Source organism: Ambystoma mexicanum, chromosome 11 (genome assembly GCF_040938575.1).
Source record: "Ambystoma mexicanum isolate Mex_15411 chromosome 11, UKY_AmexF1_1, whole genome shotgun sequence".
NCBI classification, from domain to species: Eukaryota; Metazoa; Chordata; class Amphibia; order Caudata; family Ambystomatidae; genus Ambystoma; species Ambystoma mexicanum.
The window spans coordinates 898,631,121-898,658,841 of record NC_090934.1 but is presented as its reverse complement, the minus strand read 5'-3'; the positions used below and the strand labels follow the sequence as shown (position 1 = coordinate 898,658,841).

At 44.0% G+C, this 27,721-nt stretch overlaps 1 protein-coding gene across 1 annotated transcript in view; it reads left to right on the top strand.

Moving 5' to 3' along the window:
* Window positions 1–27,721, top strand: part of LOC138505062 (mucin-5AC-like) — a 160,630-nt gene that overhangs the window by 27,052 nt on the left and 105,857 nt on the right. The window contains exon 2 of the mRNA XM_069625387.1: window positions 5,237–5,451. Coding sequence (XP_069481488.1) covers window positions 5,237–5,451 — 215 coding nt within the window. The remainder of the gene's footprint in view (window positions 1–5,236; window positions 5,452–27,721) is intronic.

Below are 27,721 nucleotides of genomic sequence, written 5' to 3'. Positions count from 1 at the left end.
GGACCCACAGTATCTACAATACAAAAAATCCTTGGATATTTGTTTCCTCTCCAGTTCCACTTCCCTGGTAGCCAGTATATGAAGTTGCACCCTAATCAACAAGTCCCTATAGTGGGGACATTTTACTAGATAATGTGGGGGCTGATTCAGACCCTTTTTCCCTTTCCAGACAGGGTCTCAGGGTATCTAGATTTCTTTGCCGAACAGTATCCTCCCAGTCCTGTTCTTGCATTTTTATTTTCATGGGGTTTGAAAACAACTCCTCCCTGTCCACTTTGCTCTCTGCAAGGATTACCTCTATCTTCTCCCACCATCTCCTAAGGGTTTGATCAGAAGATTTTCCCATCACCGTGAACATCTCGAAAAGGGTTCCACTTTGCGCCACCCTACATTTTCTGTAGAACACCATAAATTTCCAGAGGGCAATGGACTCCACAGACTGTAGGCTAAGTTCATGCCTAATCGTAGGCATCCTCAGAGAGCTATGTAGCTGAAGGATCATTATCCGGAACAGCCCCTCTAATATGGCCCATATCCTCCAGCCCGTATTCAACATTCCTTCACAACCATAGGTAAGTATGGGCCCCACCTTTTGATGATAGAAAGAAAGAAGAGGAGAGAGGGCGAATTTACAATATCTACAGAAGATTTTCAAACCCTGAGCCGCCAGCCTTGTTGCCTTGTTACGGAGCGAGAGATAATGGGCTCTATCATCAATGTTTTTGTTTCTGGACACCCCCAAATGGACCATAGTCTCTACCACCTCTATTCCCTCATTGGCAACTCACCAAGCATGATCTTTCCTCGGCCTCCTGCGGGCAGACTCCATGCTCAGGATCTTTGATTTTAGATTATTGACCTTCATGTCATTGTCTCCCAGAAACTGCGTGAACGTCTTGATATGCCTCTGCAGGCCAACTGGGGTAAGATCCATGAACACTAGGTTTTCTGCATAGAGGACCCACAGAATCGCAATTCAATTAATTTTAGGGGGGAAAGCCCTCACTGCTGCCTGCGATTCACCCAGTTCTGAGATGTACAAACTAAACAATAAAGGGGCTAAGGCACAATATTGTAAACTTTAACTTTCCAACACTGAATCACCTTCATTTAGTGATACCCAACCTGATGAGTGAAGACACCATACAAAACATTACACTTAAGCAGCACACTGTATGTATTCAATATGGTTGCTTGGTGCCACTGTCAACTGTTATCTGCTTTATATATTTCACAAAAGGAAACATTACAAATATATAAGCTCTAGAAAAGCTTTGTTGGGGATATGATTAACTTCATACATATTTCCAAAATGTACAGGGAATGAGTGAACCTGCCCCAAATAGTTTCTTATTATTCACCTACAACTTAAATACTGATGCTCAACACCTTAGGCTTATTGCACTAACTTCACTTAGAGATAAATGGGGTTCACTGGAAGTACTTAAGGATACAATACTGGACGGATCAAGGGATAAGGTATTTGGCCCAAGTTTAGCCAGTGGTGTAAGGCAGGCAGTAGCAGAGCACTACTGCAGGCCCTTCCTGCAGAGTTAGGAATGAATTTACTGGGCCAATAACAATCCAGAGACCCTTTCTTTCTCACATGGTCTGTAGACATGAGGCAAGGTACAGCGAAGGGCAGCAGTTACAGCAGTGTTGTGAATCTTCTCCCTCACTCCTCTCTGGTTCTGGGCTTTGGAGCAGAAGTAGCTCTCTTACAGTCAGAGGTGGACTGTGGCACAGCAGGGAACACAGCTACCTAAGATGGATCTCCACAACAGCAATCAAGTCTAGTTGCAGGATAGGACAGGGCACACAGCAAAATACCAAGCAACTAGGCATTAGGGGAAGGCCTAGCTTCTAGCACTACTTGATTCTACAAACAATTCAAACAATACAATACTTTGATATTCAAGTAAGTGTAGGTTGTGCCCCTCTTCTCTCATTTGCCTGAGACAACACAATGATAAACAGTGGCCAAGAAATAGGGGGCAGGATGAATGATTTGCAACTTGAAAATTCTATTTGGGCTGGCAAACAACCAAACACAAGGTGAAAGGGGGGGTGGGCAAGGAGACTGTGGCTTTAAAGGGTTCCAGAGTTCACATGTCAGGGAGGGTTTCCTTTCAATTGTGTCACCTGCAATATGAGCACAGCAAGCAGTGCTCACAAACAAAAGTAAACGCTGCCTGGCATGCCAGTTTACTCACTTTGCACTGCCGATTGCAAATGACGGCAAATTGGCGGCGGGTAGCTGCTTACGTTACAGTGTAAGCGTAACAGTTCCCCACTGTCAAATTACGATTTTGGGCAAAATGGGCCCTGAAGAGGTTACGTAAGTGCTTAATTTGGGTTTTTTAACCTTGAGTAGACATAATGAAATTCTGTATGCTTTAAGGTGCCATAGTTAACCTCTATACATCATATGATTAGGTTCAGATTAAACCTATTATGCACTTTAGACATACAGAATACAAACAAGGGGAATTTCTCTGAACTTAAAGTTTTGAATATTGTGTAAAAGAGAGGCACATAAAGAGACAATGAAGCATTTAATTTTAAAATATCAACAGTCTGGAAAAATTGGAATGGAAACGTTGTGGAAAGGTGTGCACAAGCCCAAATTCATTGAAACAGATTATCTGTGGAATAGATGTATGAATCGTGATCACCCTTAACAAATGTGTTAAGAAATTATATGTACTTTTAAATGAAAAGAAATGGTGGCGATAAGAACATGTAAGTCATTTTATATTAATATTCCAAATGGAATTTTTGAGATAAAGAAATTAATGTATGTAAAATAGTTTCTATGATATGTGTTTAACTGTTTTTTCTTTTCCATTTCAATAATCTGAAAGGCTTCTTGTAAACCAGAAAACAAACAAATACATAAATAATGTTAGCTCCTGAGTAAATCCAATGTCCAGACATTATTCCTAAGAAGCAATAAGTAGGAAACTTCCTGCCTCAGAGTGTGACGGCTACATTTGTCAAAACAGATAGGACATGCCTGTCAAAGGTATCTGAATTAAAACCTAAATCCACACCTGAGGAAATAAATAAACAAGAAAAAAAGCAGAAAGAAGCCAGTGAACCTTGAATGTGGCAGCCCCAAAGATTGGGTGGCTCACAAAAGTATGAAAGAATGCAACCCTGTCATTTGGAAGCTGAGGTACCTGTTAGCCCTGCATTTCCTGTATAACCTCAATGACCTGGATCCTTACCTTGGCAAACCTGGGGACGATCCTCAAAGCACAGACAAAGGTGCGTATGTCAAGAGGAATCATAAGAATGCACGTTGGTCCCTGTACTCATCCAAGAACTGCTGTGAAAGCAACGCCTTGTTCGGGTGCTGATCCAAAACAAAGAGACATAATCATCAAATGTAGTGAGTACTAGCAACTAACAGTCCTCGAGGCCAGTAAAGAACAAAGTAAAACCCTGAGAGAAACCAGAAGTACTCTTGGGACTTTGAGAGTACACCTCCTAACCAAACTACCTCTTCTGAATGTGAGGTGCATCACCCTCTACCGAAGCTGCATCTTCAATGAACCAAATAAATGAAACATAATCCAGGTCTGACAATTGTTCATTAGGCAAAATAACATCACCAGCTCCACCGCAATCCTTCTGCCTTCACGATCTGTTCACCAACAGACCCACTGTTGTTAAACCAGAACTGCTACCATTGAACTCTAACCATCTGAGGACTTGCTAAATATATCCTGATTGCCATTTGACTGTACAGTTGACTCTAACACATAGGGTTAATCCTGTGCTCAGTGTACTTACCTGTAGTCTGTCTCAGCACCTTCTCTTACCGTCTATGAGATTATGGGGTAGAACATACACTTATCATAATAATACCTCTTTGTGGACAATCCTTCATTCCAATGAATACTGAGTTATCCCGTATTTTCATCTGCCGGTACCCATCCTCATAGTAGGACTTAATCGCACCACCACCATTCCCCCTAGATGAGCTAAGGACAGTTTAAGTATTTCCTTTTAGCCTTCATGAGTCCGGAATGTTGTCCTGCCACAATAAAAGACAAAGAATATTTGTGTCTACCTTGATCTGGTGTGGCACAACCCTGCAGGCTTTTTTCAGTACTTTGGGAATTTCACTGCCACCGTTAAAAGCTTTACATTAAAAAGCAAATTTAAACCGGTTGAGTGGAAGAGGTGAACTCTGGTGACTCAGGTACCGATCCACACATCTTCTGTCTCTCATAGGAAATTATAAGCTAATTCCAATTCACAAATGGAGATGTGAATGATTCACTAACAGGTGTGCATCTCTTCTTTTGGGGTACGATTAGGAGTAAGTTACTTAGAGTTGTGAATTTTACACCCGAGTGACCTACTCCAATACCAGCACAATTGGGTGTTTATCAGGCATGTTGGGGAGTTGTTGTGTTGGGAGGGGTGGGGTGATTTGAATGGCGAAGAGATGCACACTCACACATTATTATTCAGAAAACGTTATATTTGTCATAGAAAACCTGCATGACCATGCTTAAATTACACCTACTTAAAATGAAAATAAAGTTTAAAAAAAAAAATAACAAAAAATGTAATTATGTAAGTTTTGAGTTTGAGGTGTCAAAGTGAATGAAAGCTTATGTAATTTTGTGGGATGTGTAGAGTAAGAAGGGTTTTGTTGTTCATGAAAACAATGTTTCGAGCGTGAGAAAATGTTGATGAAAATCTTGTGTAAAATATTAATTTTCCTCTTGTCCGATATGAAGTAACTCCATAGTAACATAGTGAAAGGCAGATGCCACCTTTTTGTGCACGTTTTGAGAATCAGACACAGGTCACAAAGATTTTCCAACAGTGGTAAATTATACCTACATGCTTTTGTGAAGATCATTTTGACTTAAAAGTTACACCCAGACGTAGGAGCAATTTACAGATGTTGAACGTTATTGCAAAAAATAAGTATCTCTTCATGAATTGGTTGGTTGGGTTTGGTAGCACCATAGCTTACATCCTGGCTTCCCAACATATGGAGCGATTCTAAGCAAATGAATTCACCCTCTCGGCTGTGTTCCCTAATTATCATAATCGAGAGTTCGTTTCCATGGGCTGATAAATGAAGAGCCATGTTAGCAAAGGAACCTTTGCATTTTGACGGGAGTGGGTTGGGCCAATGCCCTGTGCATTTTTCTCTCAAGTTTATCCTTTGATTTATTCAATTTCTTTTATGCTTTTCAATTCATTTTAGGGGACGTGGTTTACAGCACAAGAGGAAGCAACGGTTGTGTCATCACTGCTATTTGCAGCAGGATATGCACAATTGAAACTGTTCTAGGACCGTGTCGCACAACAACGTTGGTGACAAGCGCAAGCACTTCATCGTCAAAACCTACAACGAGACTCACCACTATCACTCTAAGTTCACGTCCTGAAACAAAAACACCACAGGCTGATCCCACAAAGGTATTAATTTTTCCTGTTTTGTATTTATTTTTCAAGTGTTGTAAAGCAGCCACGTGCAGCTGGGGGGCGCTTTGGAGCTGTTGTGGGTGGCCTAGGCCCATTCATGCAATGACGCATGGACACTGTGTATGTCTTAACTCTATTTATTTCTCTTACAACTGCTTCCCTCGCTCTTTCCCCTCCCTTTCTCCCGCCCCTCCCTCTCCCGTTCCAGGTTTCACTTTCTCCTTAAAGGGGCAGGTGCCCTGTGGACCATAACACCCCCCCTTACTTATCATGGAAGTTCAGGGCCTACATTTCTTCAATGAGGCGGGTGGGCTTCCTTGAGATTAGCTGGGGATGGCCAGGCGGGTTACTTGTGTCCTCACCCTGCGCCTGTGATGGAGGGTCCTCAGGCGGTTCAGGGGGCATCTCTTGGCTTTCCGGTTCTACCTCTTAAAGAGGTATATCTTCTCCTGGGTCCTTCGGGAACATCTTGCGGAAGAACAACGTGTTCCTTGTTATTTCTCCTTGGTCTCCTATGGTGGTGATCATTGGCCCTTTGACTTCCGTCACCACTAGGAGCTCTGATCTGTTTCAGGAATCAGTTTTCCTGTTCTGGGCTTGTCTGACTAGCACGATCTTGCCTAAAGGAATTTGGGGTTATCTGGCTCTCTGCTTCTGGTCGGCCCACTCTTTAGCTTTCTTTCTTTACTCGGCCTCTCGCTTTCTTATTTCAGCATCCTCTTCCAGGGTGTAATCTTCCAGCTGTGGTCGTCTGGTTTGCGGTTTGTATTTGATCATCATTTCCGCTGGGGTCCTGCCAGTTGCTTCATGGGGTGTGAGCTGATAGCTCCTCAGCATTTGAAAGATAACTTGGGGCATGGATGTTTGGTTGACAGCAGATTTTTGGCTTATCAGCTTGATGGTTGCCATAAAGCGTTCTACCATGCCATTGGCTTGTGGTCACAGTAGCGTGATCCTCTGGTGGTGGAATCCGAGATGCGCTGCAAACTTCCTAAACTCCTGTCCTTGGAAAGGTGGGCCATTGTTGGTTTTCACAACACTGGGGATGCCCCATCCGCTGAACAGTTCGTCTATTACGGCTACGACTTGATGGAATGCCGTTGACTGTACATGCTTCATTAGGGGGAATCTTGTCCATTCGTCAATGGCCACTAGGATATGGCCCCCTTCTTCCAGCGGGCCGTATAAATCAAGAGCTACTCGTTTCCATGGTCCCTCAGGGAGGGGGACTGTCTGTAGTGGGCATGGGGGTGAGTTCATCGCATTTATCTGGCATGGGTCACAGTGTCTCAACGTGTCCTCGACTACAGTGTCCATGGGCGGGAACCAGACCTGGTTGCGTAGTACCTTCTTTGTGTTGGCTATGCCATGGTGTCCCTCATGTGCAATCCTGACGAGGGGTTTCCTGAGGCTCTTGGGGGCGACTAGTCGGTTTCCTCTCAGTAGCATTCCTGGGCTTGTCATGGCAAATTCCCTGTATATCTTCGCCATTCTGGCTAGGTCTCTCCTATCTGCTTCCCCTCTCCCCCGGTTCAAAGCATTCCATGGCTATCTGTCACCGCCTGTTGGTATTCGTTAGTTGGACAGCCGCTCTTATCATGGGGTCAGCTCGGCTGCGTTCAACAAACTGTTTCGTAGTGATTGCTGGGGGAAGGGCGTTCAGACACAGGTAAGCAATGTAGTCCTCCGCTTCACCCTGCAATGCGGTGTCCGGGGGCTTGTCTGGTGTCTTGATATGTAGTTGGCTGGATTGGCCTCGCCTTCGGGTTTGTGGACAATGGTGTAGTCATACTCCTGGAGGCGGATGCCCCAGCGTTCGATGCATGGCGGCATCTTTATCTTGGGGTTACCGTAAAGGGCTAATGGGGCTTGGTGGTCCGTGATCAGTACAAAGGTCCTGCAGATGATGAAGTGGTGGAATTTTTCACATGCCCAGACTGCTGCCATGCTCTCGCGTCCTGCCTGCGAGTATGCTTCCTCAATGGTGTTCAATGCCCACTGGCATATGCGAGCACGTGTGTTTCAGTGTTCTGTTGTCGATTGGTTTGGGGCAGTATGGCTCCTAGGCCCATGGGGCTGGCGTCTACAGTTATTTTTGTGCCCCACTGTGGGTTGAAATATGCCAGTTAGCGGTTCCACGGATGCGTCCATGTGTAGCTCTTGCTTGATTGCGAAGAATGCTTGTTGGCATTGTTCCTCCCAGGTGAATGGTTGGTCCTTCTTTAGCAGTTGTCGTAGGGGATTGGTGAGTGTCACATAGTGGGGAAAATACCGTGCACAGTATCCTGCCATGCCCAGGAACGAGCGTAGTTCGGACACGTCTTTCAGGCTCATGAGGTTGACGATGGAGCTAATTTTGTCAGGGTCCGCTCTGATGCCTTGATCCGAGAAAATGTGCCCAAAGAAGTACAGGCTGTGTTTGTTGACCTCACACTTGAGACTGTTGAGTGTAAGACCGGCTTCCTGGAGGATATGGCATACCTGCCTCAGTGCTTCGCCATGTTGATCCTGTGTTACCCGTAGACCAAGATGTCATCGCTGTAGTTAAAGAAGTTAGTCACTGGGCTGATCAACCTTCAGATGGTCTCATGGGAAATTTTGGCCGCTGATGAAATTCTGAAATTTAGCCTTTTATAGCAGAAGAGGTCTTCATGTGTCGTGAACATTGTTATTGGCCTAGATTCAGGGTTGATTACAAGCTGGTGGTAGCCTTGGTTTAGATCCAACTTCGAAAATCTGGTGGCCTAATTGAATGTCACCAGAATGTCCTCTATGTTTGGTCCTGGGTGTCTTTCCCGTTGGATGGCTGTGTTGGGAATCCTCATGCCAAAGCAGAGGCAGAGGCATCCATCCGCCTTGGGGACAACTACTAGTGGAGATACCCACGGGGTGGGTGCTTCTGCTCTCTCGATAATGTTGTTGTCGAGTAGTAGCTGCAGCTTGTGCATCACCCTGGCTTGTAGGTGAAATCCTATTTTTCTGGGGTGTTGTGGTATGGGTTGCACGGACGGGTCCATGTGTAGTTTGATCACAGTGTCTTTCAACATGCCGACGCCTTTAGACAGGTTGGGGAATATGGCTCTCAGTGTCTCGAGGTCGAGCGCCTTCTGGGAAATGGCCCGTGTGGATTGGGCCATTGGGGGGAATCCTTGAATCGTCTCCGACTTGTCGTAGCAGATGTCTATCAGGTGTAGCGCAACGGCTGTCTTGTAGTTTAGGAGGCATCTTCCTGTTACTGGGCTGTGTATAACATGGATTGTCACTGGTACCTTTCTGCCTCTGTGTACTAGATCACACAGGAACTGACCCCTGGATGTCAGAGGTAGCATCGTGCCCATTGAAAGATGTGAGCATGGGAAGGCTGTAGGGGGTATGTCTCGGCGAGCGCCTAGTACATTTCTTGGTTCATTACGTTGACCGTTGCACCTATGTCAATAAGAAACAGTGTGTCGATCCCTCCCAGATGTACTGTTACTCGGGGTGCCGTGCTGTCATCAACCGAGTCAGATATGAGCCGGCCATATTCTCTGCTGTACCAGTCGTATTCCGGGCATTGTTCCATCCCTGGTGGCTGCTCCTCGACCGAGGGATTTTTCGCATGGATCTCGGGGAATGAATTCCCTTCTTGGATCTTCATCAGGGACAGTCTGTACCTGGTAGATTTGTTCAAGGTCTTGTATGTTTCATTTGTTGGCTCCATTTGCAGGTTCTCCACTGCTCTGATGAATCTGGGGTGCGTAATGTTTCCAGGAGCGTTGTTTCTGGTTTTGTCCTTCTCGGGGTACGGCCATGTGTTGAGTGGCCTTGGCGGTTCATATTGTCTGTTCGGCGCCATCTGTGTCGGAGGCCTATAGGCTGGCATTAGAGGTGTTCTTTCATGACCCATGCTCTGAAAATGGTTTTGCTGGCTGCACATCTGGCCAATGGCTGGGCACTGTCCTTTGTGGGGGAATTCAAATCTGCAGCGATAACACTCTGGTTGAGCTCCAAGTGTTTGGTTCCAGGAGTCTTGTCAGGGTGGGGTGCCACATTGGCGAGGCTACCCTTGTGGGTTAGTGGTGATGGCTGCTACTGTATCCAGTTTCTTCAGGTTTTCAATATGTGGCAGCCTGGACATTGGCACGTTCATACACCCTTGCCAGTTCTGCTATCTCTTGCAGGGGAAAGGGTTTCTTCAGAAAATGCTTCCTAAACTAGGATGACAGACACCCTTCTATTACCCTCAGCCGGATGGCTTCATCGTTGTAGAAGTTTGCAAAGTCACAGTACGTTATTTTCCTTTGAAGGAATAGGATGAATTGGCCTATTGTTTCATGGGGTGCCTGGGTGCACTGGTTGAAGGTGTACCGCTCATAGTCTCTGTTTGGTACCACAACTAGGCGTCCATTTATTGCAGTGATTAGTAATGGGTACGTCGTTCTCCCTTGGTCAGGGATGGTTTTGATGACGCTTTTGATGTCTTTGCCCACAAAATTGGTGAAAATGTCTAGCTTGTTCGATGCGTCTTGATTTCCTACGGCTCTCATGAATTCTTCGAATTCATCCATCCCTTCTTGCCATCTCTGACCTTGGTTTTCTTGAGGCTCGAGCATGAAGGGATTCATTCTACATAGAAATGATATTGGGTTGGTGGGTGTTATCCCTGCTGTGGCTGGTATGGCTCCATCTGCTGCAGCGCCTCCTGATTGGGAAATTTTTGCCTTGGTTTACTCTTTCTTAGCCTCTGTCCTCAGGACATGCGCCTCTGTGCTGGCTTGGAGCAGGGCGGCCTGTCTTCACTTCCTGTTGGCCTCCTCGTGTGTCTATCACCTTTCCCGCGTGGGAGTTCCTTGCTTGCTGATAGATCTTTAGGCTTGTGTAATGCCCTTTCCTTTTGGGCTACCTGATGATCCTCGCTTTCTAGTGGGTCTTTGGGCATGTAGAGTGCCCCTTCCTCGTGGGCTGCTTGATGATCCTCGCTTTCTAGTGGATTTATGGGCCACTGGGTTGTTCTTTCTTTGGAGCATGTGTGCCAGCAATTCTCGCATTCTCGTGGGCTTGTGGGGCACTGTTTTTGGGGTGCCCTTCCCCTGTGCGCTGTCTGGTAATCCTCGCTTTCTAGTGGTATGTGCTTGGTGTTCGCTTCTTTAATTAATAGTCCTCGCTTTCAAGTGGTTTGGTTAATGTCTTGGCACTGTTCCCTTTAACTGAGCCTTGCTTTCAAGTGGCCTTTCTATGCTTTATGTGCTCCTCAGCATTTGCCCGCCCTTCACTCTCCGTACCTTTCCGCAGAGGCTGTGTGATGATGCGCCCAACGCGGTTTACTTGCTTCTTTCCTGCTGCGCTGGTCCTCTTCACCGGCAGCATTGTCGGGCTTCCTCTCCTCCAGGTTGGTCTTCTTTCTTCTGGGCGGTTCGGCTCTCCTTACTGTCACCTTCCTGGACTTCTTTGGATCTTGGGCTGGTCTGGCACGCTAGTCCTCCTCACCGGCAGCTCCACAGGGTCTCCTTCCTTCACTGGCGTATTGAGCGCCTCGTCTGACATCTGTCTTCTCCGCCGACAGCTCCACTGAGCCTCCTTCCTGCAATGGTCTGGTGCGCACCTCCTCCGACCCTTGGCTTCTGCGGCCCTCCATGCCACACTGGAATACATACGTCCCCTCCTCATGGGCCGGTGGCATGGGCAATCATTCTTGTCGCCAGTTGTTGTGGGTGGCCTAGCCCATTCATGCAATGACGCACGGACACAGTGTACGTCTTAGCTCCATTTATTTCTCTTACAGACTGCTTCCCTCGCTATTTCCCCTCCCTTCCTCCCTCCCCTCCCTCTCCCGTTCCTGGTTTCGCTTTCTCCTCAAAGGGACAGGTGCCCTTTGGTCCACAACAGGAGCCTAACAGAAGAAAGTGTGGACGAGGAGGGGAGACGTGGGTAAAGGAAAAAACAATCGTAGCAGACCAGCTGGCGACATGCATGAAATGTAGGTGTAGTTCCGGCTTTTAGCTGGTACTTTTTGATAAGAGTTGCCATCATATTCAACGGTATTCCTGCAAGTTCACAGGTAAGGCCATCATGTAGAGCGACCTCACACAGCATATGCGAGCGAGATCCTTTAATCACAGTCCAAAGTATTCAAATCATATGCCGAGTATTGCCATCTGAATCCCAAATCCTGCCATTATTTGCCTGGCATTGGCATCCCTTGGCACGGCACGGTCACCTTTGTTAAGTATTACCATCGTTTGCACAAGTGTCAACTCCATTTGACAGTCATGGCACTTAATCCCCAGGAACTCCCTGCATCATTGACCAGTCACTGGCACGTGAAGGTTGGGTACTCCATTTGCCAGGTATTACCATCATATAACCATGTGCTCACACCATTGCAGAACATGTGCATCAGCTGTCCAAGAGCGCACACCATTTGCCAGCTACTGTGATCACAAACCCTAGTAAACCATTTGCTAATTGTTAAATTGGCAAATGGTGCACTGTAGAATGGTTGTGTACTCAAACCGGTTCTGAAATAATGACATGATGTATGCCGGTGCCCATAGAATTTACCAGCTATTGGCATCATTGCCTAAGTACAACTGTCATGTTCCAGGTTTTTCCATGATATATCCAGTAACTCACACAATATGCCAGGGTTTGCCCTTACATGGCCAAGCACTCCCAACATGTGAAGTTTTAGATGTTAACGTTAAGTGCAATGCCTTCAAGCCAAATGCCAGGGATTGCCATTTCACGCCTATTTACGCACTCCATTTGCCAGACAGAGAAATCACAAAAGACATATATTGTTGCTTGCACTAACAAGAACGGCAGGTACATGGCATGCAGCGATACTCAAAACAACCTGAAAAACGAGCTTGTTTAGCAGTCACTTTGCACAGTTTATTAGTTTAAGGCAAAATAACATGTAACACCTTTTCCGTTCAGCAATGGAATTCTACCATAATAAAACGTTGCAGTTATCAGAGTCTTCAATGTTTTTGCTTATGATCCATAACATGTTTTATTTGAACACTTCGAGCCTTAATGTTAAAAAAAAAGTGTAGTTGTAATTGCACTTAAAATCCGAAACGTATTGGCAGCCTTTTTATGGCCACTACAACAACCAGACGTTATACTGCCATCACACTTTTGTGAGAGGACTCAGTGGTGTCAATATTTGAAAAGTACCTCTTCTGATTGCGGTTATTGCAAGAGCAGCAACGCCATCCACCATAGACTGGAGGTGTACTAAAAACAAGCATTGGCAAAGCAAACAGTTTGGACTTTTGTTTAGGGATTTGATAGGATTTTGCTAAGCACTGATATAAAGGTACTACTTGCCCTTACGATCGCAACAGCTGGAACATGGAGCGGTTAACCAGGCATTTATATCAGTAGCAGCCAAATGCTAATCTAATATCTCAAGCCAAAACTTTTGATTTTGTCGTTGCTGGTTTGTAACAGGATTTCAGTGCCCAGTAGCCACTGACAGCTGCAATTAAGCCATTAACTCTCAGCAGACTGATTAGAAAAAACATTGGGCCTCATTAGGAGACGGGCGGAATGGGTGTAATGGCACCGGTAATGGTGCCGGTGCAGTTAAACCCACTCCACCATATTACGAGGTTCCTTCGCGGGACCCGGAAAGGACCAGGGAGCTAACAACGGGCCCGTTATTAACGGGCCTGTTGTTAGCTCCCTCCCCATTCCCATTGAGCCCTATAGGGCTCAATGGGAATGAGGATTAACTTTAACTGGGTCCATGGAATGGGCAATTACCCGGTCCGCCAAGGTCGGCATGACCCGGTAATTGCCCATTCCATGGACCCGGTAAAATTTCATTACCGGTGGCAGCCGTGCCCTTAATGAGGGCGCGGCTACTGCCAGCCTCGTAATGAGGCCCATTGTCAGGCTAAAGTTTGATGTTACTGCTTGTTGGGGGAGCTCAAAGAGATACCAGGAGGATGTATTTAGTGTGCGTTCTTGTACTGCAATGAAAAGGGTTTGGCGTATAGGCGGTGCCATTAGCCCAAACTAATGACTTAGATTCCATTGCCTTCTTCGCCCTTCACCCCTCTTTCCTATTGAATGAGTCACTCCTGCTGTTAACGCCTCACAAGGTAAAAATAAAAATAAAAAATTTGTACCAAAAAACCTTGAGTGCTATCATGCCGAACAGAAGCGAGATGCAGAGCTGTCCAGCATGTCACACACTTGGAACACATTTGCAAAGTAGCTGAAGGTTACAATCTCAGCACAGCCAACACTATTGTAACGTGGCAGGCAAAAGTTATGTTTCCAGGGTGCAGATTAGGAGAGGAGTGCGTGCCTGTTGTTGGAATGGGAAAGTCATGTAGTAACTAGGACCACTACAGGAATCACAACCATGACGTAGGAACCAGGCAAGGACAAGGTGAGTACAAAAGGAATGTACTTTATTGGTTACAGGTCACAGATAGGAGTTAACAGGAGAGCAGGCTCCAACCTACTTCCATGTCCCAGCTCCCATCGTGAAGACCCTTCCCAACCACCAAACCCAGAACACCCAGAACCCTCCCATTCCAAATGACCTCACACATTCAAGGGACAGCTCACAGCATAACAATCAGAGCATGCAGGATACTATAGAATGGGACAGTTGGGGGCATGGCTTAGCACCGTGGTAAGATGGCCGCCTAGAGGCTCAGCTCCACCTCAGAAAATATTTAATATTGCATTAGGTTTATTATTTTACTAAAACTTACCGTAAAACCGCTGAAATACTCATCGCTATCGTCACGGGAGGGATCGGTGTTGTTTCTCCACGGCTCCGACGCGTGGAACGGCGTCTTCATTTGCTGACTGCTCTCACAGGAGCAGCATCGAGAGCACGTCGGTTTGCGAGCCGCCCCTCGTGTGGAGAGGTACGGCGTCGCACATTAAGCGACGCACCGTCTCTGGCCCAGAACACAGGCACTTCCACATAAGAGCGCCACCTGCTGGGGAAAGAAGAGGAAAAAAAAGTAAGAAGAAAACAAAGATTTTACTTTTGAACTACCTTTTAAACATAATATATGGAATTGCTTTAAAGGAAGGAAAAAAAAATAAGTTTTACAGATAATATACTTAAGCTGGAAGAGGGGAGGAAAGGAACTGCTGCTAACAGATTGTGATATAAGTTGTCAAATATAAAAGCAGAAAAGAAGATCACCGAAGGGAAAGTGTTGAAAAATAATACAGACATATGGATATAATTAAAGCATTAGGCACTTTTTTTTGAGTGCCTTCTGCATAAACACTCCCTTCCTTTAAATATTATAACAACTACCACATCCTAACATACAGATTGGTCAATAATCACCCAACCTGCACACCTCCACAGCTATACAGGCTTGCTCCTCCCTTCATTGTATACTGCTCTGGAAAACAGCGGTTGGTCCACTCCAGGATTGCATAATTTCCCACAGGAATTCCTAACTCTCTTAATCTTCTGTAGTGTATGCCTTATTATTCTTGGTTTTTCCATTTTCTGGTCTCTTTACTTAAGAGTAAAACATTAAGAGTAATATGGATGTAATAATTATATACTATGAGAAATCATAAATAAATAATATCTACAAAGAATTACATGCATCAACTGCAACCATCTGTAAGGAATTGCGCAGCTATGGCAACTAGCAAAGCTAACCATAAGAATGGTTCCGCATCTAAGGATACTACATCCTCTTCAACTAACCCAAAAGTGACTCAGCACCACCATTAGGTATTTCAGATCCGGATATTGAAGCCATTCTTGCGGAAATTAGGGCACTCAAACCCTTTATAGAAACCACAAACACTAAACTACAACAATTAGATGAAAGGTGGTTGGGAGTCAACAACAGAGTGGATGAGGTGGAGAGAAGAGTGGGCGATCTAGAAGACATATCCCCTAGGGTTGCACAATTAGAAATATCTATTAAAGATCTCCAAAAGCACAATGAAGATTTGGAAAATCACAGTAGGCGCAATAACCTATGCATTTCAGGCCTGCCAGAAGGAGCTGAGGGTACCGACCCCATTGTTTTCCTACAAAAATTCTTACCGGCCATACTACATTTGCCCTTGGAAACTACATTCACTATACAACGGGCCCATAGAATTGGTCAATCCTCACTCTCTTCCACATCTCGTCCGATGCCAAGGACTTCTGGAATACTCTCAACTACAACTTATTATTTCCACCGCAAAAGAATGCAAATCACTCATTTGGCATGGTAGCAAGCTATTTATATCACAGGATGTGGCCAGAAGCACACCACAAAGAAGAAAAGTTTTTTTGGCATTCCGTCCTGCCCTTAAACAACTTAATATTCGCTATGGCTTATTCCACCCATGTTCCTTTAAATTAACACATGAGGGTCGCACAGCAGTACTTGATGATCCAGCTGACTTGAGGCTCTTCATACAATCCATTAGAAATGACGGCATGGACACCTCTCCTCTCCTGCAGTGACCTCAACATCATCTACTACTTGAAATCTAGTATTCATAACCTTGTTTTCGTGTTATTATTTACCTGATGCAATGTTTATCCAAGTATATTAATTAAGTGAGGCAGGCGCTCTTTTGGGGTCCCTCTTCCACTGATGGTCGCTCTTTTTCTTTTGGCGACCCAGTTGGCGTTACCTATCCCTAATATTTCTATTCTCCCTAATCCTTCTCCCATGTCCTGTTTGATCTCTAAAGTTACTTATACGACATTGTATGTGTCCTTTCATAGTTTGATCAAACCCTTTCCCCCCCTCCCTAATCCCCAATGTTCTATCCTCCTGTATAACTATTTGGGTATATGTGATCTGAAACACATGAAAAAGGATATGTTACTATCATTGTTCTACAGCTATAAGGTGCATGTATATCAATATATTTTTAACTAAATGATCTTTAAGTGTATAACATGGAACACCAAGGGATGTAAAAATCCTATCAAAAGATGTAAAGTCTTATCTCACTTGAATAAATTTAAACCAATGCTTGCTTGCTTACAAGAAACCCACTTATCCCACAAAGAAACAATGAAATTGAAAAATCTCTGGCTTAAGGAGGTTATCTCCAGTCTGGCTATATCCAAGAAAAATGGAGTTGCCATATTAATCAGTAAAAAACAACCCTTCAAAATTCTTGCCCAAGACGCTGACACCAATGGTAGATGGGTTTGGGTAAAACTCCTAATTGACTCCACGCAAGTATCAATTCTAAACATCTATGGGCCTACATTACCAGACCCCCCTTTTGGAATGCGATTAAGCAAATAATACTTACAAATAATTTTACCAATTTGATAATGTGCGGTGATGTCAATCAGGTCCTTGACCTTTTTCTAGACCGGAAATCCAGCTGCACGTTCAACCCAATAAAACTCACAACTCCTTTATTAATTGCAAGCAGAAACAGGACTAATTGACTCATGGAGGCTTTCTCATCCCACTCAATTGGACTATACCTTTCATTCCCCCCTCACAAAACATTATCACATCTTGATTATATTTTTGCTACTAAAACCCTATCTGGATCCATTATAGATTCTAAAATATCCAATTTTATTATTTCAGACCATGCACCGGTTATCACTTCCTTTTGCCTTACAGAAACAAATAAAGTTGCCTCCAGGTGGAAATGGAATAATTTCCTTTTAAATGATTCACAGTCTATTCAATCTATAAAAGCTTTCATTCAACAATATTTCAATAACAACCAAGACTGTGATACCTCTATTGTTAATAATTGGGATGCTTTCAAAGCGGCCCTAAAATGCCACATAATGGCCCTCTCAGGTATAAATAAAAACTTAGGAAAAAACACCTAGATGACCTTTATTCTAAACTCACCCTTGCAGAGCAACACTACTATGTTGACACTAACTCAACAAATCTATAACAAGTTATTAAAATATGCTTTGAAATCAACAAAGAAATTACAGAGCTTGCTGCAGGCACTTAAATACAAAATTAAGATATATCAAACGTCAAATAAAGCAGGTAAAATGCTTGCTTCCTATTTAAAAGCCAAAAAAGAAAAAGTTAAAATCTATTATATTAAAGACACTCAAGGTATAACTCACCATCGGACTGATGAAATACTCGAATGCTTTCGGACATTTTATACTGATCTTTTTACTCCAGAAAGTTCTATTCCCAAAGACAATATTGATTCCTTTCTGAACAATATTAGTTGCTCCACATATTCCAGAGTTGACCTATCTCACCTTGAAAATGATATTACCCCTTCTGAGATTACTATAGCTATTCACAGCCTCGTTAAAGGCAAAGCACCCGGCCCCGATGGATTATCCATCGAATTCTATAGTAAACTATCCCAAGTATTAACCCCAAAACTGAAAACACTTTTTTCATATTTCATATCACAAAAATGTTCCTTAGGTTCCTTCTCAGAAGCTTTACTTATAATATTCCCTAAACCTGATAAAGACCCTACCCTTCCCAGTAATTATCGGCCCATTTCCCTTATCAATATAGAAAGCAACATTTTTGCCAAAATACTAGCCAACAGAATTGAATCCTCACTCCCAAAGCGTGTCAAAGTAGATCAAACAGGGTATATAAAAGGGCGTAACATTTCCTCAAATGCCAGACTCCTACTTAATGCCATTAATCTAACAGCTAAAGACAGAAAAGATACTCAAGGCTATGCTGCCATTGCATTGGATTCAGAGAAAGCTTTTGATCGTGTAGATTGGAATTTTATGTTTCAAACTCTACGCTGGCATGGTTGTGGTGATACATTTATTTCACTTGTTAAACTCCTTTATTCTGCCCCCAAATCCGCTATCTACTTAAATGGTCAAACATCTTCTTTTTTTCCCTTGCTTAGAGGAACGCGGCAGGGATGCTCTTTCTCACCATTACTATATATCCTCTCTCTTGAACCGTTACTAGAATCAATAAGATTAAATAAGAACATCCCGGGAATTCAAGTAGGTGCCTCAAGCACTAAAATATCCGCATATGCGGACAACATTCTTATCTTAATCAAACACCCCAAACTTCATATTCCTAACCTCTTGGACGCACTATTGCAGTTCGGTCATGTTTCGGGATACAAATTAAATAGACAAAAATCAGAAATGATGTCCCTAAATCCCTACTGTCTTAAACACAACATTGATATTTTCGGCCTCAAATGGTGCAGTGGCTCCATTAAATATTTAGGACTTCGTTTTGTCTCTACTATTCAAGAAACTATCAAACTCAACACTGTATCGTTACTGGATACTCTCAAAGATCTTACATCTAAATGGTCCCCATTTTACCTTTCCTGGTGGGAGCGTCTAGATACAATTAAAATGATGTTAACTCCTATAAATTTTTATTATCTGCAGCTTCTCTCCGTTCCATTATCCCTTTTCTTTTTCAAATCCATTTATTCTATATTACTAAATTTTCTTTGGGGAGTAGGAACAAGTAAAAGAATTGCTCTAACTAAACTTAAAGCACCCTATGAAATGGGAGGTGTTAGATTCCCTGACTTTAAGCTATACCACTCTGCATTTCTTATAAAACAGTCTCGCGAATGGTTCATGGATCCTGAATTCGCCGACACCCCGACTTGGTGTACATTAAAAAAATACACAGCTTAACCACATAATATTACTGATTATATATACATATTCAAACATACCTCAAAAAACATTTTGGATCCTATCAAAGCATCCGTTCTTGCCCTACAAACTTTCCTCTTTCCCCATGCTAAAACCCCCAATAAGTATCTTTCCCCGTTACTATGGCACAATAAGAATATAGTAATAAATAATAAGATTCTCAATCGCAAAGCATGGATTAAAAAAGGAATCAGACTCATCCAACATATTATAGATGGTCCTTCTATTCTCTCCTTCCAGCAAGTCTCTACCATATTTAACATACTTCAACTCATGTCTTGATGCACTTGGCCATTTTTCTTATGAGATTCTTACTCCAGACGCCTTCAGACTACTGCACCTAACCATGATGAGTGAAGTAAGAGCCTCAAAATATATATTTTGCTCACCTCAACATTTAATGTTTGCCCTATTTGTCTGAAATGGGAATTTGACTTAGGTTACCTATTTGAGGATCATATTTGGCTCTGCCTGTTTTCCAAAATAAAACAATTATCTGTGTCAGCAAATATTACACAACACTATTACTTTTTCATTCATAGAGCATTCATCACTCCGGCCAAATTGGCTAAAGCTAACCAAAATTATGATGCAAAATGCTGGTCTTTTGGCTTATCTCCCGCTACGTACATGCATATGTTCTTTGAATGTTCATATATTGTTGAATTTTGGCATGAAATCCGGAAGTTTCTCAAATGTATCTTCTGTATTGATGTTCCATTCTCCTCTCTAAATATATTTTTAGGAAGCTTGGACATAACAACATACATTCCACCTGATTTAGCCAGACTATATGAACTTTTTGTTTGTATAGCCTTAAAATGCATCACAGCTAACTGGAAAGACTCTTGTTTCTTTCTACTAAAGTCTAGTGGAATGTGATTTGTCTCACTCATAAATTGGAAATGTGCATGGCTAACAATCAAAATACATATACTAAATACAATGCTAAATGGCACTATTTCACCTGTTATCTTAACTGTTTCAATGCAACTGCTCATGGCACATGAACCTATATCCTTATTTCTTCTTCATTAACTTGATTACTAGTATCACATTGAAATGTCTGGTCAATATTACTATAGAAATGAACAGATCAGTATCAAGATATAATGTATTATACCCATCCTCCCCCCCTCACCCTGTTCCCATTTGTTTCCTGTATGTCTACTGTTTGTCTCCCAGTACGTCTCCACATATTTCTATGATTCTTTCCATATCAGTTACTCTTTGCAGACTTGACTTACAACTACTCACATAATACTAGTATTATCCACAATTTCAAGTCTACTCTAGTTTTAATTGCACATTAGCAAATTTAACTAATGAATATGTCATATGAAATCACAATATGGTTGTCAAGATCATTCACTCTGTTAATCATTTAAGGTTACCTGTTTTCTCTCAAAGTCTGTAACTTGCTCAATATTTTGAACAATACAAATCATTAAAATAAAAAAAAAGAATGGGACAGTCACTATACTAGACTTTCAAAGTGCCATCCATTTTAAAATGATGTAAACTACTGCATCCAGAATAGGGGTAAGGATTAGCGTACCTCAATGGTCTCCATTGTGCAGCTTGCTTGCCATCACAAGTGATGGCCACCATCCTTCTGTGATCTCAACATGCATTGCCCTTGCTCTGCCTTGATTGATCTTTTGACTTTCAAACAGAACCTTTCTTGTGCCGTGAGTTGCTCCTCTACCTTCCAGCATACCAGGGTCATCCCGAATTAAGGTTAGGAAGAGGAGCATGGGAGAGGAGTAAAATGTCAGTGTTTCCAGTCTGTATAGAGGGAGGACATTCCAAGAAATTGTGCTTATTTATTTTTTCTTTTCCGGTCTACCCACTTAATGAGTTACACACAGACAATCGGCCTCTAATATTGATTAATATCCTTTTCAACCATTTGTCAAAAGCACCCAAGTTTCGGCTGAGAAGGAACAAGTCCTCTTTGCTCTTTCTGTCGGATGTACTAGTTTAAGCCTTCTGAGCCATACCAGAGCCGAAATAACCATGTGTGCATCCATCTGGTCGTACCAACAAGGACAATCCAGTCGAAAAAGGCAACAATTCTCCACTGAATAAGAATACTGGCATCAGCCATAGGCATGTGTGTCTGTTTTGTATACCTCATCAGTGGGGTTGCGGCTGAGGTGCAGCATCTTTCTGGGCACAGAGAGCAAAGATCCTATCTCTGGATTACTCTTACCTGTTATTGGATAAATCACTGTTTCAAATTAACCGATATAAGTCACCAAATGTCTTTCCTCTGTGATGGCAGTCAACTGATGTAATGAGTAGCACAAAAGCTGCTGTGGAGAACAACAGATCCCACACCAATAACATACAAACAGATTTTATTCTTGCCAAGATTGGTAGTAGGATATACACCTAGATGTACCAGGTTCTTTTACTATAATAAAGATGTTCTTGTTTCTGAACAATCTAAGTCTAAAATTGATGAGGTATAGTTAATCAGGTAAGTCCTGTCAAGAAGGGGTACTGCCCTATCCCCCCTCGGGTTCCCTGTCATAAACACCATTCAAGGGTTACGGCACCCAGGATGCTTCTACACCCTAAAACACAGTCTCGGATGCATAGAACTTCAACACTCTGCTTCACCCCCAAACATAGCATCAAGGCTATAGTGACCACCATGCGTTTTGTCACTCCAAAACAGTGTCAAGTTAAAACCTGTTTGTAACCCCCATTGATATAGTGTCTGACGTATTATATGTCTCACTCACAGGGATGTGGAGCCAAGTTCACTTTAATGCTCCCTCCCAGGGATCTAGTGCACAGCTCACTTTACTTGACAGCAAAAGGATATACTGCCCTGCACACTATGCCGTTCGAGTATAGCATACTGATTGCTCTTTTGATGTCAGATATATTCACCCTGCAGACTATCAACTTTCACTGATTTCACAGTCATCCTGGCCTACTAAGCTCACAAAACTCCAGCAGACCTGCCAGCTTTCTCAGTTCTTTCACATTTTTCAGCTTCCTTAGATCTCAGGACTTTCTGGTCTCGCAATGACATCACAATGCTCATCTCTCTGGGCCTCATTAACTCACTAGGCTCTTTAAGGTTTGCCTCCCTCCAAACCTCTGAGACATGCAAGGTTAACCGGGCTTGCAGATTCCCCAGCTCACTTGGCTGTTTCATTGTTTTTCTCTTTCTCTCTCTCTCTCTGCTGGTTCCTCACGTGCCACAATTGCACTTCTCATCTGAGTGCACAGGACGTTTTGCCACATTTTACCCTGCAGGATGCCCATCGTCTCTCCTTGAAATTCCTACAACCCCTTATTTTACTACGGTCGACCTCTCAACCCACCTTAAACTTATCACAGTAAAATGTGGGAACTAAAACAACTGCAAAATGCAGTCGGTCAGTTGCTGCCAAATGCTGGAGTACCGACTTTGTATCTAATGCATCTGTACAACACTGCAGAGGGGTGTCGGCACCCATTGGAATATTTTGGACAAGGTCTGCATGAGTGAGGGTTTGTTCTGGATTTGTTGAAATTCCATTTCCTCCGTAATGTTCACTGTGGCACCTGAGTCAATGAGGAAGCAGAATTGTTTGTCACAGATGTCAACCTGTATCTTTGGTGCTTCTCGCGCCTCGCCCTCATCCATGATAATGGTCACGAATTTGTCCTGTGCGTATAAGTCATATTGTTCACCTTCATAGTCCTGGTTGACTTTTGACATGTTTTGGTAATTTGGTTGTGGTAGAGGTGGACCATCATATTCATAGTGAATCCGTGGGACCACATCCTGTGGCTCGTATGCTTGGGGTTCATTTTCTGGATAGATTTCTTCCACCACTCTCACGCGTCTCCTTGGCCCTTGCTGGTATGGGCGTACCTGGTATGATTGGTTTTGAGCTGCCCTTGGAAATTATATGTATTGAGGTGACAAGGGTGTTCGTGGCATGGGAAAAGGTCTGCCCTCTCGGCAGACAGCTTGGAAGTGTCCTTCCCTGCTGCAATTCCCACACTTTTGGGTGAGTGCAGGGCATGATCCGGCATGGGGGAAGGCCATCCCGCACCTGTAAAACTGCCTTTGCATTGGTGGGGTCAACGCGTAGTTTGTTCCACTGGTCCTTTCACCGCCTCTGGCGTTACATGTGTGGACTGCTGCTATTACCTCGCTTCTCTCATGCTTAAGTGTTGTCGTGCTGGTCTTCTGCATTGCCTGTTTGTCAACCCTTTCGAGGATTCTGGCCATTTCGCTCACCTCTTCAATGGTGAGGGGCTTTTTGAGAAGTTGTTTTTTTAGTGTAGGTGAGAGGCACCCTTCTTTTACTCTGAGGCGAATGGGTTCCTCTAGAGAAAATGCATGGAACTGGCAATGCCCCCCTTTAATTTGAAGCCTGGTGATGAATTCATCCACAGTTTCGTCGATGCGTTGGGTGCATTGGTTGAACATATATCTTTCATAGTCCCTGTTGGGTTCTGTGACCAGTCTTTTGTTGAGGGCTGTTATCAATGCTGCGAAATCCGTGCGTTCTGCTGGCGGGATGGTTTTGATTAGTGTTTTTATTTCCGTACCAGCCGTGTTAATAAACATGCTGCGTAGGTGTGGGGATGTCTCTTCGCCTGCTGCTGCTATAAAGTTGTTGAAGTCTTTGAGCCATTCAACCCACCGGGGGCCCTTGTCTGCTTGCGAAGTCATGGAGAACGGCAGAGGCATGCGGCATGCTATGGCCGTGGACCGTGATGGCGGCAGCGAAGGTGGCAGTAGCTGACCGGCTTGAACAGGGGGAGAACTCATGCTGGCGTGGGCGGTGGGCACTCCCTGATGCCCCTACAAGATGGGTCGTGCTTCCCGCGACAATGTGGAGTGTCATGGGGCAGGTGCCACCTTCCTCCTGCGGTGCAGGAGGCTAATGGGTGAACAGGTGGTGGTGGGCTGAGGCACTTTAGCGTGGGTAGGCCCCTTCAGCCACCTGTGAGTTGATGGTGAGCAGACAGTTTGCAGCGTGGGTCGGTTGCAGCACGTGCGACTCTCCTCATGCAGCGTAGTGCTCTCACTGGGAATCCTTGGCCCTGCTGGCACCTGCAGTGCTCGTTGCCATGTAAGGGACTGCAGTAATCCTCCGGTGTCCTGTGTGTGAGGACCGAAGCAGTTGGTTGGAAGGTGGGAGGAGGGGCGGGCTATCAGGGCTGAGCCAGCCTGGCTCTGTGGCAGGATCGGTCACACAGACATTCTGAGCACAGCGCTCAATGTCCAGTGTGCTGCCCAGTGGGATTGCAGGCAGGCATCGGATTGATGGAGCTGGACATTTTGAGCACAGCACTCAATGTTGTGTTTGGTGCCCAGCGGGATCGCTGGCAGGTGTGGGTTTGCTGGAGCTGATGCAGCGGGATCGCTCGCACGAGGAGGAGGAGCGCTGCACTGCAGGCCGGCTTGGAAGCCCAGCGGGATTGCTGGCGTGGACTTTGGCGGCGCAGCAGGATTGCTGTTGTGGATGAAGGAGGACGCTGGTGCACGGGATGCACCTCGTCACCAAGTGTTGGACCCTTAGGCCTCATATAAATCGCAGGCGCACACCAGCTTGTTTCAAACACGTCTTCTTTATTTAGTACCACAACAGGAAGTCCCTTTCTCCTCCTCCCCCTCCCTTTCCCTTAGTCACATCTGCTCGTGACGTTGCCTCAAGCTTGTTGCCTTTAAGAGGCAGTCCCCCTGAACAGCTCCCAGTACAGTGTCTTGTATAGGTTCTACCATTGGAAGCTCTTTCATTAGAATGTGCATTGCTGTGTATGAATAGTTGTGTTTTAGATGTGCCTGTAAACTCAACATTTAGCTATGGCCATCAAATTATTGGGCTGACAACATTTTGAAATTAGACGAAAAGCCCAGTCTTCAAACTGCGGCTATGTCTGAGCTTGCAGTCGTACTGCTGCTAATCTGCTAGGAGTCCTCACAGCTACCGAGGTACATTGCACTCAAAATGGTGAGCATTATTGTTGTTTTCAGTTGTTTTGGAAGCTGCCGCTGATTCACTCACAGACCAAGAGAACATTTCTTTCCTGGTAGGGGCCTGCAGCATTGAACACTTTGCTTACCTGACGGAACTACTGGCTCCTGGACTCCCACTTATGTTCATTCTGGGTGTTCTCCTATTTTGAGAAAGTTGGATCCATGCATAGGCTCTCCATTAAATAATGAGAGCTAATCAGGGAGCAAGGCCCATGTTATTCCAGGGGGTATGTCTGGGTTAGGCAGAAATGTTCTTTGTGATCTCATCCATTGCAATCTCCAGGTAGCTCATGCAACCAGCCCGAGTGACCCGATAGGCTGGCTTTCCGTTTCTGCACAGCCTTCCCCATGTTTTGGGATGGCGTTGGAGTACTGACTTAATCACATACCCATTACCTTTCTCTATTGCTCTCTCTTTTTTCTTAATACCCCCAGTCCCCTCCCCCGGTGCCCCTCCCTTCCTTGGGGATGTCAACACATATAATCTATGTTATCCTGTAGGTCAACATCTCAATGACTTACTGAGATGGAACAGGGTTTTAGGCTAAGGAATCATTGCATGGTCCTGGCATAGTTTGTGTCTGGCCAGCCAAATAAAGAGTGTGGTCCATGATTAGTCTACACCTTCTTATTGTTAGAACATGATTGATGGCCACTATGGCCCACTTGATAGCAAGGCATTAGAGTTCAATGATGGGGTTGTTTCTTTCTTATGGAAATAGAGTTCTTCTAATATAAAGTATTTGCCAGTATGTCCCTATGAAGGATGAACTCTTAAGTTAAGAGTTAACCAGGAGCCCTGCATTACACAGAACTTTTTTTTATCAGAAAGAAGAGGTCTCTGTGTCAATCCATTTGAGCGTGCTGGTACAACTATATTTTAGTATGTGGGAGAGGGGTGCTGCATATGAATAAAAGGATGAAATCTATATTTTGTAATATCCAGTCCTAAAAAGAATGTCAATCCCTTCTTTGTCATTGATAGGGAAACATTCTCTGCTGCTTATACTTTGCTGTCTGGTGGTCTTATGTTGCCACTGTCTATGTGAAATCACAAGTACTTTAACAAAGATCAAGCAATCGTGCAGCTAGGAGGGTTGGCTGTTAAACCTACTTTTCTCAAACGTTGATTGCCCTTTGCAAACGTCTCATATATTGCTCCGAACTGGCGCTGTGAATAGCAATGTCAACTAAGAAGACCCCCTCAACATGAACATTAGGTTTCTATGGGGTAATCCCCTTTGCGCCGGAAAGTTGGAGGGGCATCATGCATGCCCAAGTGAAGGATGCTAAATTGACAGAGACATTCAGGTGTAGAGAATTCTGTCTGCACTTTCTTATTTGGGATGAGGGATACTTATCAATACTTCTTTTTAATATATTATGTAGATATGGTTGTGGAAATTCACAGTTTCTTGATTCATTCATCAAGCCAAATCATGGGGTTGGTGTTGAATTCATAGTCTTTCACTTGACTAGGACCTAGAAAATGAGAGATACCAACTCAGTATTGGACCTTTCTATTTAACTTGTTTAATAGCCTTCCTCCTTGCTGCCAGAGGTTTGTAAGATGTCAGGCAGAATAATTAGTGGTAGTAGTAGTAAACAATGTTTTACCCAGCACAGACCTATCCCACTAAACAAGCATTGTCAGAGCCAAACTTTTTGGGGTTTGCAGTTGTTAATTTCAGTTGATATTTATATGCATGAATGTGTGTTGTCCCCCCTAAAGAATGTACCCAGCTCAAGGAACATGCTATCTGACTTGTCACTCATCATGTTGTTATTATCTGAGCTGTTATCCTCTGTGTATTATTACATTTTTCTCGGATTTTAAATCATCAGTAGAGACTCAAACCTTACGACTTTCACATCCTGCTCCAAAGGTCATTACGACCATTTTGACCTCTGTATCATCAAGCATGGCATCATGAACGTTACAAGACACCTTTATGTGCCAATTACCTCGGCAGCAAAAATGTAAAAGAGAATGGTGTAAAAAACAGTTTGCTACAGGGCCCGAAGTAGGACTCTAGCACTCTGATATAGCATAGATACATAATATATGGGACTATGTGCAGAAAGGCATGTATTGCGTAGTAACTATTGTTTGAAAGAAAGATGAGGATATTCTGCTGTACCAATTGACCAATCACCAGTTCACCAGTCATGCCTATGCAAACAGGGCATGAATATTCATGTAAACATGCTTGTTATGACTGACATTGGGGAAATATTATAGTGTGAAGACCAGGCACGCCACTGAAACTGCACTCATAGACTTAGAAAATCAAATGGACGATTTGAGAGACGCGGGCAAACGGAGCGGCTTTTGACCTTGTGGATCACAATGCACTCTGTCACCACCTCTCCACTGCCGCTAACTTCTCCCCTACAGTCATAGCTTGGATCACCTCGTTCCTCCAGGAAAGGGATATGAAAGTCTTTTCCGACTCAGCCTGTGCCCACCCAAGCCTTATTAAATGTGGAGTCCCACAGGGGTCCTGCATTTCCCCCACTCTCTATAACCTGTTCACCAGGCCACTGTTCCAGATCCTGAACGCCCTGGGCATCATATATACCAACTATGCTGATGACACACAGGTCCTCATTCCCCTTATTGGTGACTATGAAGCCGATAAGGGTAACCT